Here is a 22,530-nt window from a genome sequence, read left to right as displayed (position 1 = left end):
GTTAGGGCAGAGGTTGGACTAGATGATCTTGGAGGTCTCTTCCAACCTAGACGATTCTGTGATTCTGTGATTCTGTGAAAATGGAAGTCTGTCAGTATTTTAAAATGGCTAGAAAGCTACATCTCAGACCACCTGTAAATGATGAAGTAAATAAAGAATCAAGCTTTATTAAGAGAGTGAATTTCAGAGGCCACTTTTCAGATGCTAGTTTTAATAAAGAATTTGTTGTCTCTTCCTTCATCTCTTCACAAACTGGAGCTGTATTTTCCACCACTGCTTTCTTTTTTCTTGACACTCTCACTGATTAAGTCATGCTTCCCTTCAGCTTTCTAAAGCAAACTTTTATACTGTGTATGTTACAGAATTATTCTAGATTTCAGTGGACACCTTTCAAGCTATTTTTTTTTCTCATCTGACTAAGATAAGTGATACTCCTACAAGTCAAACTAAATCAAGTGCAGATGCCCTGTGGATCTCTATTTTCAAGAATAAAAGTAATTGGGTCTTTGATCACCTGGGATACACCTTAATTTGGCTATTTGTCTCATATCTAATTGAGAAAGATTGCATCCTTGCAAAGTGACACTTTGGTCATACTGACAGCAGCAGTAGGGAACTGAAGGAAACTGAGCAGGATTAAGATCTCGGTCATGCTCAGTTCTGCTGTGTTGCCAGTCTCTGGAGAGTGTCTTACTTCAAAAGAATTATAGTCCAAGGCAATTTCCTTTGTCAACTACTGTGGCTTTATAACTGTAAGGGGAAAGAAAAAGGAGGATGCAGAGGATAAAGAATAAAAATGAGACAAAGGAAAACAGCAAGAAAGTCATCCCTGATAAAATAACTGGCTCTGTCAATTACTGAAGTTACATTGAATGTTAAGACTATAGTTTATTTGCTTAGTACTGATGGATGATCTACCAACATTTGTTTGTTTGTCTCTTAGGTATGAAACATGACTGTATGAACTATGCTTGACTGCTTATATCAAAGCTATAGTAGCTGTTTATTCAGCATTTCGATTTCTAAGCCTGGAATAAATATTTGTTCACAAGAGTTACATTATTAAATCTTTAACCTGAAGTGAGCCTGGTACCCTTCTGTCTTCTCTATTTATGAACATTGTTTGTAAAAAATCAAGTTTTTTTTTTTTTACATATTTTTATTTCAATATGTGGTATGTATATTAGCTGAATGAAGGGACGGACATTCAGGTATGTATCCTTAGAAAAGATGGTTTGCTCCTACCGAAATTCAAAGAAATTCTGTTCTATGTTACATAGTAGACATTTTCTATGAAAAAGAAAAAAAAGATATTTGCAATGCTATTTATTGTTTACAGTGTATTCTCTTTTTTGATTAAGTGTGTAACGTGTTTGAGAGAAAAGGGAAACAGGTACATTGAGCTTTGTTGATATGCAACTTGTGGGCCATTATGGAGCCTTTTGTTACTTTGTTCTAGCACCATCATATAATTCAGCAGCACTTTAATTTATTTTCAGTCCTTTAAGGCATGATTTTTTTCTCTTCTGACAAATGTGCATTTTTGACTGCCACATTAATGAGCAGTAAATGTGATGGAGTGCAGACAGCACTTTGCATAGGTAGGTACATTGTACTCTACACTCACATAAACACAAACTTTTTTACAAGATATGATATAAATATGCAAAGTATGGAGAACAAATGTAATGAATATGTCAGCTTAAACAGAAATATATTTAATATTATATATATATAATATATATATGTATATATACATGTCTATGTATATATACCAGCACACATCTATGGTTGGAGAGTAGCCAATTTTTGTGAGAATCATGTCAAAAATAAGTTAGTGAATGCCACATGAGTAAGTACTTTTACACATTGTATCACCTTTAGAATAGTATTTAGATGAACTTCTGTTCTGAACAACTCTTAGGCTTTTGGATCTATCGATCTATCCATGTCCATCCTCAATTGTTGAGGTGTCTACACTCGCACAAAACCTTATTCTTAAAACACTTATCATAGTCTATGTATATGTCCATACCTAACATAAATCATCACAAAGAATTTCATTTGGTCATTATAACATTGGGGTCTACATAGAATCGTGGAACTATCAAACAACTTTGGTTGGAAGGGACCTTAAAGATCATCTAGTTCACACCCCTGCCATGGTGAGGGATGCCACCCACTAGGTCAGCTTGGTCAAGACCCCATCCAACCTGGCCTTGAACACTTCCAGGTACGAGGCATCCACAGCTTCTCTGGGAAACCTGTTCCAGCGCCTCTCCACCCTCTGAGTAAAGAATTTCCTCCTAACATCTAGTTTAAATCTCCCCTCTTTTAATTTAAAACTATTCCCCCTTGTCCTGTCATTGTCTGCCTGAGCAAAAAAAAAAATTGCTTTCCATCTTTTTTAAAGCCCTCTTTAAGTACTGAAATGCTGCAATGAGGTCTCCCTGGAATCTCCTCTTCTCCAGGCTGAAATTCCCCTGCTCTTTCAGCCTTTATTCATCAGCAAGGTGCTCCAGCCTCTGTTGAAGCAGCCCAGGATGCAGTTGGCCTTCTGGGCTGCAAGCACACACTTCTGGCTCATGTTGAGCTTTTAATCCACCAGAAACCCCAAGTCCTTCTCTGCAGGGTGGCTCTCAATGAGTTCTTCTCCCAGTCTGTACTCCTGTCTGGGATTGCTCTGACCCAGGTGCAGCACTTTGCACTTTGCCTTGTTGAACCTCATTAGGTTCACGTAGGCCTACTTCTCCAGCCTGTCCAGGTCCCTTTGGATGGCATCACTGCCTTCTGTTGTATTGACTGCACCACCCAGCTTAGTGTCATCAGCAATCTTGCTGAGGGTACACTCGATCCCACTGTCTATGCCATTGACAAAGACATTAAACAGTACTGGTCCCAGGACAGACCCCTGAGGGACACCACCTGCCTCCAGCTGGACATAAAGCCATTGACTCTGGGTGCAGCTTTCAAGCCAATTCCTTATCCAGTGACTGGTCTACCCGTACCTCTCCAATTCGGAGATCAGGATGTCATGTGGTACCATGTCAAGGCTTCATGCCTTGCACAAGTTCAGGTGCATGACATCAGTCAGTCTTCCCTTGACAACTGACGAAGTTACTCCATCATAGAAGGCCACCAGATTGGTCAGGCATGATTTGCCTTTGGTGAAGCCATGCTGGCTGTCTTGGATCACCTCTTTGCACTTGCCTTGACATTGCTTCCAGGAAGATCTGTTCCTTGATTTTCCCAGGCACAGGGGTGAGGCTCACCAGTCTGTAGTTCCCCAGGTCCTCCTTTATACCCTTTCTAAAAATGGGAGTGATGTTTCTCTTTTTCCAGTCACCAGGGACTTCATCCAACTATTGGGACTTTTCAAATATGATGGCATCTGCATCATCCAGTTCCCTCAGGACGCTGGGTTGCATGTCATCAGGCCCCCTGTTCATTTTAATCAGGTGGTCTCAAATCTGCTCTTTGCTTACAGTAGGAGACTTTGCTTCCCCAGCCTTCATCTACAGGTTCAATCATGATAAATATATAGTGATTATGTGCCATGATTTTGAATTACTTTAAGATACTGTAAGGTCAGAGTTAAAGTCAAGTATTATGTACAGGCAAATTCTTGGGTGCCTCTGACCATTGTAGTAGTTTCCGTTGTACCAAGCTTCTTCCCTTCATCATCAGTACTATGAAATAGAAGATGCTTGGTGCAGAAGTCTTTGTGAGACAGTCTACCTCTGACACTCGAGGAGTAACTGAATGCTAATTGAAACCAATAACTGGAATGACTGACAGACAAGCTGGAAAAAGAAAAAAAACCATAAAGCATGCCTCAAATACTGTTGTGGCATTTCCTTCCTGATGATGAGTGCAGCTTAGTAATGTTCTAAGATACAAAGCAAGGAATCGAAACGAGGATGTGCCAGCTCAGCCTCACCATATTTAAATCTAGAAAAAATACATATGTATAGATCCGCATACTTTGCAGATAGAATGAATTAAGAGTAACGGTAAATGGTGAAAATATAAAGTCACAGAATCACAGAATGGCCAAGGTTGGAAGGGACCTCTGAAGATCATCTAGTCCAACCCCCCTGCTGAGCAGGATCACCTAGAGCATGCTGTGCAGGATGGCATCCAGGCAGGTTTTGAATATCTCCGGAGAAGGAGACTCCACAGCCTCTCTGAGCAACCTGTTCCAGTGCTCTGTCACCCTCACAGTAAAGATGTACCCTCTTATATACAGCTGGAACCTCCTGTGCTTCAGTTTGTGCCCATTGCCTCTTGTCCTGACACTGGGCACAACTGAAAAGAGACCGTCTCCATCCTCTTGACACCCTCCCCTCAGATATTTATACACATTGAAGAGGTCTCCCTTCAGTCTTCTTTTTCCAGGCTAAGCAGGCCCAGTTCTCTCAGCCTGTCCTCGTACAACAAGTGCTCCAGTCCTCTAATCATCTTAGTAGCCCTCCTCTGAACTTGATCCAGTAGTTCCATGTCCCTCTTGTACTGGAAAGCCAGTTTATGATAATGATTCTGATGATATAATAAATGTTTCTACGATTTTATGATTCTAATTGTTGCAACTGGTAAGTCCACCCTGGAGGTTTTCTCTTCATATTAGCCAGACTATTTTTTCTATTATTCAGATGATTTTCTTCAGAGTATGTTAGATTAAGAATTTTTAAAACATCAACACTAATTTTATCAATCTGATTTCTTCAAGACTAGTTATCTCAGCTGTCATTTAACAGTGGAAGTCTCATTTTAGACGTAACTGGTTGATACTTATTCTTGAGAATGCTAAGAAATGTCATATAGGTTTATAGAAAAGGTCCATCCTATAGAAAAGATCCCCATATCTTGTTCTTGAGAATGATCACAAACCAACATGTGGGGAAGAGTAAAAGGAAGGAATGCCTATACAGTATCTCCTTCTAACTCACTTGCAACTTCCAAAGATCTGCAACTCAGAAGATTTCATAAAACTAATGTTGCTTGTCCATTTAAAGATAGTCTGATTTAATGATCTGTCCTTCAAGTGACTTGTCCAAGACCCCTTCAACTTCATTAAAATATTTTGTAACTGTAGTAGTATTCTGCAAAGAGTAAAAGCTGGACTGAGTGAGTTACCTGACGTTGAACTCTAAAGTCTATATAATATGGCTTAAAGTTCAGCACTAACTCAAAGAGGAGAAGTTGAATTTGGTATGAGTAATGGGAAAACAATAGAAGTGAACATGTAGCAAAAGAGTCATAACTGCTACTGGCAGACAATTTATTCAGATGTTCTATTTTTAGGTGTATTTTGGGAGTGATTAAATCCATGACCTAACACGATTTCTGTACTACAGTGACTTATGAAAGATAATAGTTTGTACATTTTTTTCCAAATATTAAGTGTAAAAAGCCACACAATTTGTAAGCAATTGGATGTAATTTTTTTTTCTTCTATCATGACCAGTATGATATTTTAAGTAGCATTTTTGTCTTTAATCCCAAGGTTGTTAATTCATGTGAAAATTGCTAGGACATTCATACAGTCTTAATTTACAGATGGATATGTATGTATTCATATGATATTGATAATTTAATTAAAATTTTATTCATGTTTTCCTTGTCCTACAAACTGGTTTCCATTTTTCATTTTTTTTCACTTCTTTATTGCAAAGCAATTTTGAACTCCTGCTTTATATGAACTCCTTCACAGGTGGAGAAATACTATTTTTAATTTATGTAACTAAATATTTCTAGTTTATATTTCAGTTTACATGCATTTAGCAGTACTGTTAAACAACATTACCAGCCAAGACACAACCACAACCTACACCTGCCATCATGATAATGAAGATATGTAAACAAATTTTTGGCTCAGAAAATTGCACTCTTTATCTTTCCATAAAATGATGGAGAGTACGTAATGGTTTTCCTATTTAGGTACTCATTAAAATGGATTAGTATGTGGCATTTCTCTGGTATGTGTGCTAACAGATCATGCATTTTTAACACAGTGCCTTTATCACAAGCTGTGCTCTCTGCTTGCCTGTTTTTCTGTATCAAAGAAAAACAAAACAAACCCTGAAACCATCAAGATTCCCTGTGTACTGATGCCTAAGCTTTACAAGCATTAGTTTCTCCCTCCATGCAGGAAAGTAAAACCCACTTTTATAAGAAAAACTAGCAAGCAGTAAAGCGATATTTATTTTATCAGTATCAAATACAAGCAAGAAAAACAGAGAAAATGTGGACTGCACGGGTGGAAAACGTGGAAGGAAAACTAGGAGATAAGTGTAACCTAGAAAAATGGGATTTTTTTTTTTTCCAGTGGAAATCACTTGTGCTGCAACATACAGCTCCTTTTCTTTGGATGAATTTGACAGATCAGCAGGAGTCCCCTGCTCCTCCTTTCAGTCTGTATGGAAGTGCAGTGATTAAGTGGTACCACCTGAGAGAGATTGTTAAGGCTGGTTTAGGTCCAACAAGTGTTTTATGGGCTATTATCCACTGCAATGGTAGAAAGTGAGAAGAAGGAGGACCAGTACAGTCTGTCAACTGCAGATGATGCACTACTCTTTCTCTTGCCGCAACAGTCCATTCACTACAACAAAAAATGTCTTTCCTCCTATTTGTGAAGTATTGTATCCTCGTCCCTTCTGTCCACATAATGCCTATGAAGTCCTTCCCATCCCAAAGGAAATTCCACCACACATCTGCTACCCTTTCACACCCAGGTTAAACCTCTTTCAGATTCTGTAAACATGTACTGCTTCAACAGTATTTAGATCTCAAAATCCCACTAAATATGGTTAGTGCCTGACTTAAAATTTCAGAACTTTTTGGATGCCAAGCTTGGATGCCACCCCAGAAGGATCAGCTTCATTCTGTGGTTTCATGACTTTAAAGACAAGGGGGAGAGGAAACTGAGTAAAATTGACTCATATTTTTATAATGCATTAAGATCCTTCCTCAAGTTTGAGAGACCTGGAAGATGGAAAATTCCTTCTTAGCTTTTCTCTGGTTGTCATCAAGTGACCAAAGCTTCATTCCAGTTGTCTTGCATTGTGGATCTTCTGATACTTTGTTGTGCACTGTGGTTTTAGTTTGAGAAGGGAAGAAAGTATTGTTTCTACCAGGTAGGGTTGAAACACTACCTAGTTACCTAGTCAGATCTCTTCTGGCTTGAAGTGGAAGTTAGATGGCAATTTTTTGAAGCATTTATTTTAGTGTTGGAGTTCATCATGTATTTTTAATAATACCCATGTGAGCTGGTGGGGGAGCATGGGGCAGCAAGAAGAGGAGGGCAGAACAGCTAAGTGCAAATCTGTTGTCAAAGCTAACAATTGCTTCAGTGTTTCAGTAGTCAATTTTAATACATGAAATACTGTTCTGCTTTTTGCTATCAAATAATAATAATAAAAAAGTATTTGGCAAAGAAGAGCAAAGGAGAATCTGTATTATAAATAATATTGTTCAGTAAAATGATGTCTCCAGAAATCTTGTATGACTCGAAAGACATAGAGACTTATTTAAGAAAGCAGCACACTGAACTTACTAGATCCTTACTAGAGCTTTTTTCTATATCTGGAAATCCACTGTACATTTCCTGAGGACATACTGAAGGAGTACCACACCATTCAGTCATGCTTACATGTATAAAGGCAATTGTGCTTGTACTTTGCAACTTTAAATTTGGTCTGTGTTTGTACTGTAGATAACGTCTTCAAAAGTCTTACCAGAATCAGAGCTGTGCAAGAGCTTTAGAGGAGATGCAAATCACCTTCATACAAAAGCATTGCTATAGTATTACTGGAGAGTGGGGGGAAACCTATACAATCTTTTTTGAACTACTGTACTTTATTTCTGTTGCACTGATCTTTTATGTAATTCCTCCGAAGTTGACAGTCACGTATTCCACTGATGAAGCATACAAGACTATTTGCTTGACAAATATATATATATACACACAAGAATTTGAATTTCAAATTCACCACACCTTGTGCAAACAGCAGATTGAAGTGGGAAGAATAAAGTGCTGATCAATGGACTAACATGTTCAGAAGGATTGACTTAAGCTATAGGATAGGAGCATGTACCGGAGAGACAAGGGTATTTTTAACAATTGCTAGTGGGAACTGTCACCTACAGCATCTCCAATGAAAACAGGAACTGAAGAGAAGTGGAACTCAGAAAAAAATACTTCATATTCTTCCATAACAGCAGTGTCTAGTAGTGTCTAGGCTGCAGCAATACAACCTGATTACATTTCAGTATTTTTTAGCAATTAGTGCAAATGCAAACATACTTAGGTCATCAGTGACTTTACCGAGATTTGGCCCTGCATTAATATAATGTAGAAATTGATGGCATATTAATCACTTGACATAGCAAATTGTTTCACCAATTGTACAGAGCATTTTTAGGGCTGTTAGGAAAAACATGAGATATATAGGCAGTGGTTGAATTGAATGGCTGTCCTTTCTGGATTCTGCACAATGCTGATAGAGGAGTCAGGCAGTAGAAGTATACTTCAACACAGACATTTGTATGATTATATTTCTCTTTTTTACAGACAACTGAAGAAAAATGTCTAAAAATATATATATTGGGAATTGCTGTAATAACACACATACTCATGCAACAGGAAAACAGAAAGGCTCTTTTTAAAGCTTATATATCACCTTGAATCCAAGCAGATTATTTCCTCTCAAAAACCAGGACGCAACAGTGGAAGAAATATCAAACTGAATCAGTCTGGGCTTTCATGTGAAATTAAAGAATGAAGACTTTGTCTCAGGTTGACATTGGTATTGACTTTTCAGTAACGCACATAACAGAATACAACTTCTCACATCATTTAGAAAATCACCCCAAGTTTAAACTAAAGCACAAGAGTTGACATAAGATGATCCATTACAACAGTAAAAAGAAATATATTTTAAGGATGTACTATTTATCCCAAATTATATGAAATTAGGAGGAATTATAGTAACATAATGTAAAAAAGTCCTAGACCTTTACCTTTGTGGCAGCATCAAAACAGACAAAGCCCATGCTGAAGTCAATGGTAAGTCCCATAAGATGACTCTCCAAAACACAGGCATATGTCTTGCACTGTAAAAGGAAAATCAGAGAAGGCAGTTAACATAGAACATATTTCTTCAATTTCTTTCTAGAACCGGAATTTCTTTGTCTTTGTTTTAATGCACATATATCTCAAAATTAATATCTGAAAAAAAAAAAAAGTCATTTGTGTGTAAATAGGCAAATTTACTGCAGGTATATCTTATATCAGACAATTTATATCAGTGATGAAGGTTTCTAAGAAGTGTAAAAAGAGGCTTTGCTTCCATTTAGGAAAAAATAAATTGGAATCAGAATTACCTCAGCGGTTTACCAACAACAACTGTTAAAAGGAACGTTTCATTGTTTTTGAACATTCATATTCACTTTGGAATCCAATAACTTCCTCTAATATTGCAATATTCAGCTTTTTAGGAAAAAAAAAAGTATTTGTAAAATTTGGTATGCCGTTTATTGTGCTTTTGTGTCATAATAAATTTCAGTGAAAAAGATAGTTTCAGACCATGTAACAGCTGACATAATCTTATGAAATGCTTTTTATACTGTCACTAGTGGATCAATACATCTCGAAGGTTTCTATGAGAAATCTTAAAATCCTGAAAGATTTTCTCATTGTATGATTTCTTAAAACATATGTGACTATTTATTTCCGTAACATTATGTTTCAACACATGTTGTGAGACATCTGTGATATTTTCAGGATCAAAAGTATTGCTTTTCCTGAAGACTGACTTCAGATACAAAACTTTAAGCTAGCACTGTTCACCATAAAAGAATGTGAAAATTTTAAAACATTTTCAGTTCTTTAAGTAAGTTTTTAAAGAAATTATTTCTATCTTATAGAAATGTTACCTTCTGGATTAAATTTAATTATAGTTATATTCTTTCTATCTTGCTGTAGACATCATATGTACCAAATGAGAACAAAGACTTCCATTGTTCTATGTTTAAAAAAATATATATATATATATATAAACTATTATCATGGACACAATGTAACTAACTACATTATCAGAATTAAAAACATATCCTTTATTAATTTGGGCCTTTTGATGTCAAGTACAAACCAGATGCCTTTACTTATATATCTTTGAGTGGGTATTTTGGATTCTGAGTGGTCTACCCCAGAACATGGGAACCTGAAAGGCGCATTTACTGCACCTAAGAGGTGAAATAGACATTTCAATGCTCATAAAGAAGGATAATGGAAAAGTTCATAGCTATATGTGATCTTTGGTTATTTTCAAATTTACTTTCTCACTCTTTAATATAGATTTCTTTTTCTGGAACTGAAGTATTTTTGTGAATCGCTTTCACAGATAAAGTCTCAACTACACACAAACAGTTGTTGGATAATCTTTGTGCATACACCTTGGCACTCTAGAGTGCAAGTTTCAAATTCAGTGATGTCTATTATTTAAGCTTAAGGATACTGCTAGCTATCAGTAGAACACAAGTGCAATGCTTAATCCAAGTCTATAGACAAAGAATTATTCTCTGTTGCTCAGAAGTGAAAACAATCCATGGCACATGCTTTACAAAATGATTTTGCACTATAGTTGCGTAACAACAAATCATATGTTATTATGTGATACAACAAAGGTGATTTAAAGCTATAACCATCCCTCAGTAAATAAAAGGCTTCCTATTGCTGCCATGGAGGTGGAAAAGGGACTGGTCTATTTTCTTCCAACACTGAAAGAACTTCATGTACTTCGCTACATGTATAAAATCTGAATTTACACAGTACAGGGGTGCACTTGATCATTATAATTGTTAAGGCATGAAAAAAAAAATGAAGATTTTTTTAAATTATAAAATCAATGGTTCAACTCTGTGGTGTCACAGTCATATGGTATTTGTATTCACAGTAGCAAATAAAAGTGGGTGTGTTTTTTCTTGGAGCAGCTACACCATAAAACTGCTATGAAAATATAAACTTTGATCCTAAATCAGTGTTGTTAGAAAACAAGATATTGCCTTTGGCAACATCTCAGAAGAAGACGAGACTGTTCATCAGTGTTCATCATTCTCCTATGTAAAAATGTTCAATTTAGCACGCAAAGCAAAAAATGTGTGGTTTTGTAGAATTATTTTGCCAATTTCCTACAAGATACATAACCCATCCACGTTTTTATTTACAGACATTCAAGATATTTAGAATAGCCTTTATTTAGAATTTAAATTTGTCAAGGAGACAGATTTCAGATTTAAAATATGTATCACCATCGTCTAACTCATCTGGCCTCCCACCTCAACAACAGAAGTCTAACCTACAATGCACTTTGCAGCAACACACTGAGCTAGCATGGCTACCTCTGGAAGAGCATGGCTTAAGCATAGCTCTTTGCCTGGGTTTATTAGCCTCACTGAGAAGATAACATTTATAAGAAGCAAAACATATCTGCCTGGGCTCAATGCTGCTCTGAAAAAGCTACCCACTTCCCAGACTGAAGTTTCTTTCTGCAAGGCAGTGCACAGCTTGTTGAGAAATATCATCTACTTCAGCACAGTATCAGTATTGTTGGGAAGAAACTGCATTGTAAGGTGCAGATTACCAGTGAAGTAGCTGATTCTGTGAAGAAATTCTTCCTAGGAGACTTGATTATTATGTTTATATAATTTCATTCATAAAAGTTCATAAAAAGTTAATATGCTTTTAGCATACAGTTTAAAATTTCGAGAATGACTGCTAAAAAAATTTATTGTGAAAGTTCGGCTTTGATTTCTAGTTTCTCACATACTGCTCATAAAAGAAAACCACAACCAGCCTGACCCCACCCCCCAGAAAAAAACAAACAAACAAACAAACAAAAACCAACACCCCACAACAACTTTTGAAAACTGAAGCATCCCCTTCCCAAAAGAATATATTTCAGCATTTGTTTCTTATTCACACAATACAGAATCTTAAATTGAGTTTATGAATAATTCAGCAGGTCAGAGGCTGAAGGAGAAAACCCAAAGTATTATGTTCTTTATACTCTACTCCCTCAATAACACCTAGTTTAATTTCCAGAAAGAATTATAAATTGTAAGCATACTGTAAGCTATTTCTGAAGCTAAGGGAAAACATACTATTAGTCCAAGATATAACTCAGGCTTTCAAACTCAGATTCAACTTCAGTGGAGACAAACTTTTAAAATATGGTACTACAAAGTAGTTTACACAATAATCCCTATATTAGGGAACAAGCAACTACAATGATAAAAAGAAGAACAGCAAAAAAAAAATCTAGAAGGAAATGGTGAAAATTTTAGCATAAAGTAGTAGGAAATTGAAGGGAACTTGGGAATCATATATAATTGCACTTCATTATACATGTTTTAGTTTCATGATTCTTCATAGTGTGGTGAAACAGCATAGAAAATGGATCTCCATTTTAACTGTTTTTTTTTTTCTTTCTTTCTTTTACGTTTATAAACATGAATTAGGAACTTTTGATACTCTAAAGAAAACTAACTAAAGGGTGACTGTAACATTATAATGACATGAACTACATTATCATACCACATTATTGCCAAATTAGTCAGCTTGACTGTCTCTCTTTCTGTATTGGGTTTACATGACAACGTTTTGGTAGCAGGGGACTGCAGTGGTGGCCTCTGTGAGAAGAATCCAGAAGCTGCCCCATGTCAGATAAGGGCCAGTTTCAGCCAGTTCCAAAGGGACCTGCCGCTGGCCAGAGCCAAGCCAGTAAGTGATGTTGTGCCTAAGAGCAGATTTAAGAAAGGGAAAAAACAAACAAACAAACAAACAAAAACTGCTGCACAACAGCAGCAGGGAGAGCAAGGAGGGAGAACCAGCCCTGCAGCCCCCAAGGTCACTGGAGAAGGAAGGCAGGAGGTGCTCCAGGCACGCAGCAGCAGTTCCCCTGCAGCCTGTGGAGAGGCCCCTGGTGGAGCAGGCTGTCCCCCTGCAGCCCACGGGTCCCACACGGAGCAGATCTCCACGCTGCAGCCCGTGGAGGAGCCCCCGGTGGAGCAGGTGGATGTGGCCTGGAGGAGGCTGCGGCCCATGGAGAGCCCCCGCAGGAGCAGGCCCCGGGCCGGAGCTGCAGCCCGTGGAGAGGAGCCCACGCAGGAGCAGGGGGTCTGGGGGGAGCTGCCGCCCGTGGGGGACCCGTGCTGGAGCAGTTTGCTCCTGGGGGATGGATGGACCCCGTGGCACGGAGCCATGTGGGAGCAGTTCTTGAAGAGCTGCTGCCTGTGGGCAGCCCCCGCAGGCTCAGTTCGGGAAGGACGGCATCCCGTGGGAGGGACCCCACGGGGAGCAGGGGCAGAGAGGGACTGTGAGGAGGCGGCGGAGACAAAGTGTTAGGGACTGACCGCAGCCCCCATTCTCCCCTTCTGCTGCCCCGCTTGGGGGGAGGAGGTAGGAGAGGGTGGATGGAGGGAAGGTGGTTTAGTTTGTTTTCTGTGTTTCTCACTTCTCTAGCTTGATAGTAATAGGTAATAAATTTCTCTGTTCTCCCCATGCTGAGTCTGTTTTGCCTGTGATAATTGTTGAGTGATCTCCCTGACCTTATCATAACACTTCAGCCCTTTTCATTCTATTTTCTCCCCCTTTTCCTTTGAGGAGAGGGAGGAAGAGAATGGTTGTGGTGGAGTTTAGCTGCCCAGACGGGTAAAACCACCACACTCTCCTGTAATATATTTCTTTCCTAAAAAAAAAAAAAGACCTGTCTGTCTAATTTTTGTTTTAGATATATGCCTGGCAGGAGCTACAAATTAGGTTTAAACAGAATTGCTTACATAGTTATGATGACACATTTTGAAAATATTTGCAATTGTGATATATTCTTTAGAAATATATCAGAATAGGGCCCCAATTAACCTCAACAGAGGTTAATGGCAATTTATACTAGTTGAGAAACACTGCTATTATTTGTATGATTATGGCATAATTTGCAACACATTTGAATACTTATGAATGGCAGTTTTAAGCTGCAGCTATGTTCTCAAAATTATATCACTGCATAATAAGATAAACCTGCACAAAGCTGGATTATCATTCATATGAAATACGAATATTCACATATTCACAAATATTCACATGTTCACAAATATGACTGCATAAAACAGAATTTTAGTAAACATTTGCAGTTGATGCCTTGATTTTGAACCCCTGCTTTTTTTTATTTTTTCTGCTCGTAGAGAAATGAAACAACTTTTCAGAGACAAATTTTAACACTAGTTATTCAAAACAGATTTTATATGAATCTGCAAATTGGTGCATAAAAGCAGTAATGGATTTCTGAAAGACAAATAGGGAAAGCAAGGCCAGTTATATTAAAAATTGATAGTTTTTGTTTTATTTTCTTTCCAAACTGGGATATGGAAAGAGAGGCAAGAAAATAAAGAAAAAAGGTGAAATTATAGGTGTGTGCTCCACAATGAAAAGCTATCGTAAAATAGCTGTTTGTCCACTTTATCAAATATGCTATAATTGTTCAGTCCCAGGAAATTAGTATTTTGAGTTCTTAACTGCTATTTTGAACATCAGTTGAGTGATACAAAAGGTGAAAATTAAAAATCTTAGATTCAGTGTTTTAGAGAAAGTCTTTTTAGAAGATATGGGAGCAATTCTGAATAAATGTAGTTCTAAAACCCAAGAGAAAAAAAAAAAACTTATTAGGGATGCTCCAGCATGAATCAATACCAGAGACAAACAAATATAAAGTGGCCTCTTGGCTAAAAGTTATTTGAGAAAATCGCCATATCTTCTTTTACTGATGTAGCAGAAAGCTACACAGTAGTGCACACTATTTGCTTCTGCAAATAGTGTTATATGAGAAAGACAAAGTATCTTAAATATTTAGTAGCAGAGGATATATGTTGTTGCAAATTTTATACAGAAAAACTACATTTTTACATTTACATTTTTCAGCACAACAATCGGAGCTCAAAAGGTAAGAGTATCTCCTGTAAAAGGTAGCAGAGTGCATCAACCTAAAGATAAAAATTGAACCTTCTCAGACTCCTCCTTCAGTGATGGCAATATGTATTAAAACTGACAGAAGTATGGCTTTTGCAAAATGGATCCTCGTTATTGTATACTAGCTCAGGCTATCTGCAATGTTGGCTTATAGGTCAGAAGAGGGGTAGTATATAAACAATCGTAGACTAACAGTTGTCTAAACAATAATAATAACAATAATAGTAAAAAACAACAACAAAACAACAACAATAATAATAATAAAAAATACTGTCATGCTTGTGTTCACAGAAGGATGCAGAAAATGAGTGAATGGAAATTGAGTATTAGCCAATATTTGCACAGGGTGATACATTAGTAGGATTTTTGTAGGAGTGTGTACAGAAGAACTCATGGCAACCTCAACTAGAATTGTTCCATCCACACATATTATTTATGATTTGAAAATTAAAATAACCACTAGGATTAGGTGAATTATAATTGTGTGGGTTTTTTTCCTCCTATTGTAAATCAAAAAACATTATTATTTTTTTTTTGCCACATGAGAAAGAATGGTTATCTGTAAATATAACCAGTCTGATATTCAATAAAAATCCATTAGTAATCTGTACCAGAATGTCATCCAACTCTGCTCTGTCAACTTACAATTGAGTAGATATCCAAGAAACAAGAAAAATGTGAAAAAAAGGATACAGCTTACACCAATTAGCACTCTCAGCGTACTCTCACTCCTGCTTATTGCAAGGACAATTTAATTCATGTAAGGTGTTCTCACGTTATCCAATAACACATGAAGTAACATACAAGACAGTAAGAGTATCTAAATAGCTGTTTTCTCCTTGATCTATACATTGTTCATCTTCTTTTGTCCATGAACTTTAGTTAACAGCTATATGTCATCTAGCCATAATAACTCAGAGCTGGTCTCTTCTGAACTTTAGATTGCAAGCTGCTTGGGAACATCAAATGGAGATTTACAAAATTACATACATAAAATAATAATAATTTGAGAGTTCCAGGAGGCCGGAGAATTTCTTAAATTGCATGTTAATGTACCAAAAAGTAATCATTAAGGCAGTTGTTCTCACCTGTATTCTTTCAACTTCTAAAAAAGTTGCAGTCTGGAAGGCTTTTTCCCATAGTGTTAGGTCAGACTCTAATTCCACAGAAAAGTAAAGATCTTCTCCAGATTCAGACTGGACACCAAAACAATGTTTCCGACGATCCAGTAGATCACTGTCCTGATGAAAACCTGAAGTTATATAATCTGGCATACATCAACTATTTTTTATTGCAAACATCCATGCTCCAAACCTAGCATGTCTAAATGACATTTTTAATTTTGCCACACTGTAGTAACTAATGAGGGATGAGGAACTGAAAATAAGAGTTTTGGTTTAAACATTGACATCTCAAAGAATTTTAAACAAGACCCCAATATTCAGGATGGTACAGAAAAACAGCATATCTGGCATATTTTTCAATATCTTAAAAAATCACTTGTTATCAGCTATATGCCTTTAAATTAGATAAATTATAGAAAAAGGCAACTACTTTCTATTCACACGAGAACACAAAGATCAGCTTCTCTGACCTATTTGACTCTCCCATGCTAGTCTGAAAGGCTGGCAAAAGGAAGCAAGAGATTTATTTAAGCATTTGATAAGTCCATCTGTCGTATTTTGCCTATGGAGACTAGATAAATCAAATCCATACTTCTAATGTTTACAAAATCCACTGTAAAATGTATCTATGGCTGCATATTACCATTAGAGACCATACTGGAAGCCAGTGGTTAGGTTGCTGGCTTTGGAACTGGAGAAGGAAGTTACTTTTGGCTTTACTTTCAACATAACAACATACAGAGAATGTCAGATTTCAGAAATATATAGCATTTAATGATTGCTAGCATTTGTAATTGGCACTAAATCAAAAAATAACCAAGTTAATCAGAAAATCCATCACTTGAATGTTATTCAATTATTTTTTTTTTCTTTTCCTGAAAAAGTAGAGGATGCTTTATGCTAAAATTCTGGCATGTAATTCATCCTTGTGAAAAATACACTTGCAGAAGCCATTTTAATTAATGTTGTCTGTACTACAGCAAAGCAGCTGTTACAAACCACAGGCTCACCAGCTGTCCTTGCAAACAGTTCTGGAAATTTGGATATAAGTAGCCTGGGTGCAACTTCTACAATGCTACTCAGTTGCAGAGGGCACAGTTGAGAAGGACTTGCAGGACAGCATCATCATCTGGTTATACCCAACTCATATAAACCAAGGGGACCATAATTGGTGGATACAAGCCTTATATTGTTCAAGCCAATTCTCTCTGGGGCAGATGACCAGGAACTTAAAGCTATCAGAGTAAGGAAATAAATGAAACAGGAATCTCTATGAAATTTTTACACTTGAGCAGGTAAGTCGGCGACGGTAGAGTACGCATTATTTTCCTCCTTTCTTTTCATTCAGTGGATATATGACTGACTTGCTCAAGGTTTAGGACAGCATGCACTCATGGATGCTCTTGGTTCAAAATTGCTTTAGTGTCTAGAAAAAAGTAGCTGTAGAGGCAACACAAGCTCTCTTTGGAATCATTATGACAAAACTGAGTTGTTCAGATTTTAAAAAGACCAACAGTTGTGAAGCAATCATCTCCTTCTTTACCTATCTTTCATCAAGTCCTAACCTCTACAGCATTAAGTAATGGATGGAAAAAAAACAGAATAGGTTGTTAGATCTTAAAAACAGCATTTCCGAAAATAAATATTCTCCCAAATTAACATCTTTTTCCAGGTGTTGAGAGGGCTATGTATTTGAATTAGTTAGATATGACTAAACAACAGCCTGTGTCCTATGACAAATACTTTTTTCTAATTCTCTCTGCCCCTCCGCCTCGGCCCTTCACATAAAACTAAAGTGTCAATTCCACTCACATCAGGTTTTCATAATGTCTAGGTTGCTGTCAACGACAACTATGCTCTACTGCATGCTTAACCTCAAAGTGCACAGAACAGCAGCACTATGACAAGTGTTTCACCTTGTGAGTATGTGTAGCAACATAAAACATATCATCTAGCACCTGATAATACAAACCCCATCAGTGGGAACTGGATGAATAAAAGTGCTCACTCGTTCACGAAAGAACAGCTACTTCATACAGTGTAACTGTACATCTTGCCTAACAAGTCTAAAGTGGGGTCTGAAATTCATTAGAGTCCCAGAGCTACCTACACCTGACTGAATGTATCTATTGGTCCATATCAAAAGGACCTACTTAGCATGGAGTTTAACAAAACTAATGTATAAGGTACATATCATTCCCAGGGAAGGATCTTCGTACCTATAACCTCGGATGAAACTAAAAAATACCTCAACCTCATCTTCAACTATTCTTAACAATAGCCAATAGAGAAAAAAATAATAATTCAACTGTGCCTGAAACTGGCATTTTTTGAAACAACTCTATGGAACTATGTGGGATCACAGGAATCACTGTCACTAAAGCAATTGAACTAACAGGCCCTGTTTTTAAATGGAAGGAAGTGTAATTCTTGGTTCCAGAATACCTACCTGTGTTTAGCTGGGTACAGTTAAGGTTTGATGCTTTTAAGTTACACTGTGAGACTCACATTCTCACTGTCTTTTTTTTTCCTATTGCGAAGAATATGTTGGCTGTGAAAAAGTGTTGATTTCTTTTAGAAACTGTGAAAACGTAAGTGTTAATAGTTATACTGACACTGATCTCTGATAAAATGTGTTTGAAAAGTGCAAAAATCTCAGAACAGTCTTTTGAAGTGATTAAATAAAGGCTTTTGTATTTTATTACCAATATTGCTAGCAGTAGTTGTACTAAATTTTATTAAGTATTTCATCAATCCTAGAAGATGAAACAAGAAAGAAGAGAGAAACTGGATTTGGAATATTAAGCCATGGTTTTGCTATTTCTATATTAAAATGAGGACATACTTGGATTTAGAGAGGATCTAATCAATATTAGATAGCATTTCCTCTCGGTGGCATACATACAAAAAAATTAGAATATTTCAACTACTACATCAAATTGTGACAAATAACATACACAATATATTCATTAACAAAACAGAGTAATGCAAAGTAATAAAAATGATGAAAAATAAAGTTCAAAACAAAACTTCTTCATACCAGAAAAATAGCATAGAAAAATAATTTGAAATATTACAGGAACTTAACTTTTCTTATTTGGAACGAAAACAAAATTCAACATAAACATTTTCCACAGAACAAAAATTTATTTTTTTTTAATTAATTGTAATCTGATGATCTGTATGTACATGTGATTTTGATATCCATGTCTATGGTTAAGTGCATGGTAAGAAAAATTTAATTGGTATATTTTAGTTTACAATGAGTTGTCACCATACAAATGAGATATTCATTTCCTTCTTAGTGGTATTTTGTTCTATGTTTAAAAACAATTTGATGACTCTGCAAGGCTCTCTTTAGTATCGCTTCTGCTCCCTTTTGCTATGAGACCTTTCTTTAAGTTTTCATTTGTACTCAAGTATGTAAAAAGTGAAACCTATATACCATATCATAGATTTAAACGTTTTCATTTATAGATATAAATAGATGTAGGAAACAATATGTATACAAAGTTAAAAGACAGCTGTTCAAATGTCCTTGGAAAAGTAGCAATATGAAATTTTGTCTTAGGAATCCCAACTATAAACCTGTCAGGAGTCCTAAACTCTGCGAGTTTAGGATAAACCTGTCAGGAGTCTCAAAAACAAGCCTGGATTAAGAAGGAAACTTCACTAATTGACTTTTACAGAATAGTTACTTCAGTTAAAATATGTTGTTTCCAGTTCAAAAGCTGGAGAATCTGTATTTTTATAACCACTCACTAGTCAATGATGGACATTAGCTAATTTCATGTTATTTTGTAACTACTCTTTCATACTGCTAATGATCATCTGTACCATTTGTCCCTGATGTTCTCAGTATGAATTAATATCGACTCTCTGAAGAGGAACAGTCACAAAGCTTGTAGCACTATGCTAATTCCCTACTGGAAGGAAAGTAGCCCTGCTGAAGGATGAGCTGTGGGGAAAGTCTTTGGCTTACACCCAGCTTCAGGGTAATCCAGCATCTCTGCTGACAGTATGGTATGATTCCTGCTTGCCTAATTAATAATGATGTCCATGTTAAGTGAGAGTAATAAATTTGTCTAAAGGGAACCAAGCATGGCTCATTAGGCAGGTCCCTTCAAATTAAGGCAGAGTACTTCTTTATCACTGAGTAGTGACATCATATTCTCTTCTGCAGAGGGAATCTTCCCTCCTTCAAAATACTGCTTTCTCCAAAAGCAACAGTACTCCTTTTAGATTACTTGGATCTTTTCATTTTATGTGTGATGGATCCACTGAATACTCATATTTTAGCTCTTAGCTAAATTCACTAAGATGCAAGAGACCCTTAACTTTTACTACTGTCAGGGAAAGCACTGTTCTATTCTATAAAGGTCAAACAAAACTAAGTCTACCTGCTTCATGCTCATGGCATGACTTTTACGCAAAAGGAGATACTCAATAACTGCCTGGAATACTGGTTTACCTGTTAAATATAGGTTATATATAATATACAAAGTAATTTGGAGGTTGAACTGTAGTATTAGTGATGCTGGTAAGCAGTTTTTGGTGTGAGCAACAATCTGTGTAAGATGTTCAAAACCATCTCCTGTAAGATGTTCAAAACCATCTCAATCATAGTTATTTACATATACAAAAAAAAAGACCTTGACATTTAAGTAAGTTTTATTTCCACTGTAAAAATGATGTAAACATTAATGTTTGCAATATTAGATATAATTCTTAATAATGCATCATGAGAAAATAAACAAAACTTGTTTTTTTTTTGACTACTTTAGACATTCCTGAAATAAAAAGATATCTGTCCTATCATAAACAAGATTCAAATCTAGCATCTAAATTCTCTGAAGACAAAAAGCTCTCTCCCATCAATTCAAGAATGACTCTAAAATAATACCAAGGTAACTGTAAAAAATAATCACATCATGCCTTTGCACCTGCTGGCATCAGTGCCCTGATTATTTTACTGTTTTTGCCACCTTTCACTTATTATCTCCTCCTACATAAACAAAATACTTCTTTCTAAGGGATACTAATGATCTATTTCTTTATCTGAAACTTTGGGAACACTTTTCTCAAGCATCACCATTAGTTGCTATGGAGATGTTTCTAATAGCATTTACAGGCAGCAGGGAACAGATTCACTCAATTGAAAAAAAGAGATACTCTTTCTCCAACTTATCCTCATTAATCAAATAATAAAGGAAAAAAAACACCTTATGTCATCTGCATGCAGGCATATGTCTTGAGTTTGTTTTTTTTTTTTGACCCTTCTGAACTTTAAAGTCAAAAAATATGAGGAAAAAAATGTTGCAATTGTATAAATATATGTATTTAAATTGACACAGAATGTCAGATAAACAAAACAATGGGTAGAATATTTTTTAATGTTCAAATTTTGTGAAAATATGCATTCTGAAGGGGAAAAATCATTACAAGTACAGGATAAATTTTAGCTTCAATTAAATTTCCATTAGAAACATCTTTGTGATTGCTTGAGAGAAACAATGTTCATTCTTTGTAACCTAATAGGTAAATCACTAAGCTCGAATGTAAAATTAATTTCCTGTTCTGCCTGATGAAAAGATGATGCAGGCTCAAAGACTTATTTTATTCAGAGAAAGAGTCTGAATATAGGTTTCTCCCGAGTCAGTGCCATAATTGTACCTCTTTGTTCCTTAATAACCTCCACCCAGAAATGTGTTCATTTTAATGCTATATGAGGACAATTTTCAAAAGTTTTTATAAAGACAATTAATCTTTGAGGCAAATAACAAAACAAAACAAAACAAACAAACAAAAAACTATTTTAATACTTTCCAGAGAAGCATTGGTAATTGTTTTTTCCTAAAGTAAAATCAGAGTGCAAGGTAATTACAAGCAAAAACTTAAAATGTGCTGATGGCCTCTTTGGAGAGTTATTAAAGTATTGTACCTTTCCAAACTCTGAGGCATTATTGGCTGGAAATGAAATTTGAGAACAGATCCCAGAAGAGTAAACATTTCAATAACCGATAGTAATGCTCATATATTAGCATTCTAAGCCCTTGTTTACAAGTTTCCCTAATTTAAGTAATTGTGCTTATCATTTTTTCCATACTAGTTGCCAGCCTAAGGATACTTTTTATGTTCAACTTTAGTTAAAACAGCTCAATCAGTTCTGTGAAATAATTTAGGAAAAATATGAAATTGTTTCATCCATGTCATATACAAACAAACGAAAGAACATACAAAGAAAGAGAACCGACCCCTGAAACACCTTTGTGGTCTGCTCTGGAGCATCCTTTGTAACTGCAGTGTCTGCTTCTGGTATGGGAGGAAACATTTGCTGTCCTCAAAAATAAATAAAGATCTACTGCAAAATACAGACATTCTGAG

General features: G+C 36.3%; 1 protein-coding gene across 6 annotated transcripts in view; it reads right to left on the bottom strand.

The window, feature by feature from the left end:
- Positions 1 to 22,530, bottom strand: part of SNTG1 (syntrophin gamma 1) — a 359,885-nt gene that overhangs the window by 18,532 nt on the left and 318,823 nt on the right. For all 6 annotated transcript variants that reach the window (XM_080578706.1, XM_080578709.1, XM_080578710.1 and 3 more), the window contains 2 exons: positions 16,111 to 16,263; positions 9,022 to 9,114 (listed from right to left, as the gene is read on the bottom strand). In XM_080578706.1, coding sequence (XP_080434832.1) covers positions 9,022 to 9,114; positions 16,111 to 16,263 — 246 coding nt within the window. The remainder of the gene's footprint in view (positions 1 to 9,021; positions 9,115 to 16,110; positions 16,264 to 22,530) is intronic.

The sequence above is a fragment of the Anser brachyrhynchus genome (assembly GCF_964034855.1).
Source record: "Anser brachyrhynchus genome assembly, chromosome: 2".
NCBI lineage: Eukaryota > Metazoa > Chordata > Aves > Anseriformes > Anatidae > Anser > Anser brachyrhynchus.
This window is presented reverse-complemented; position numbering and strand designations above follow the sequence as displayed.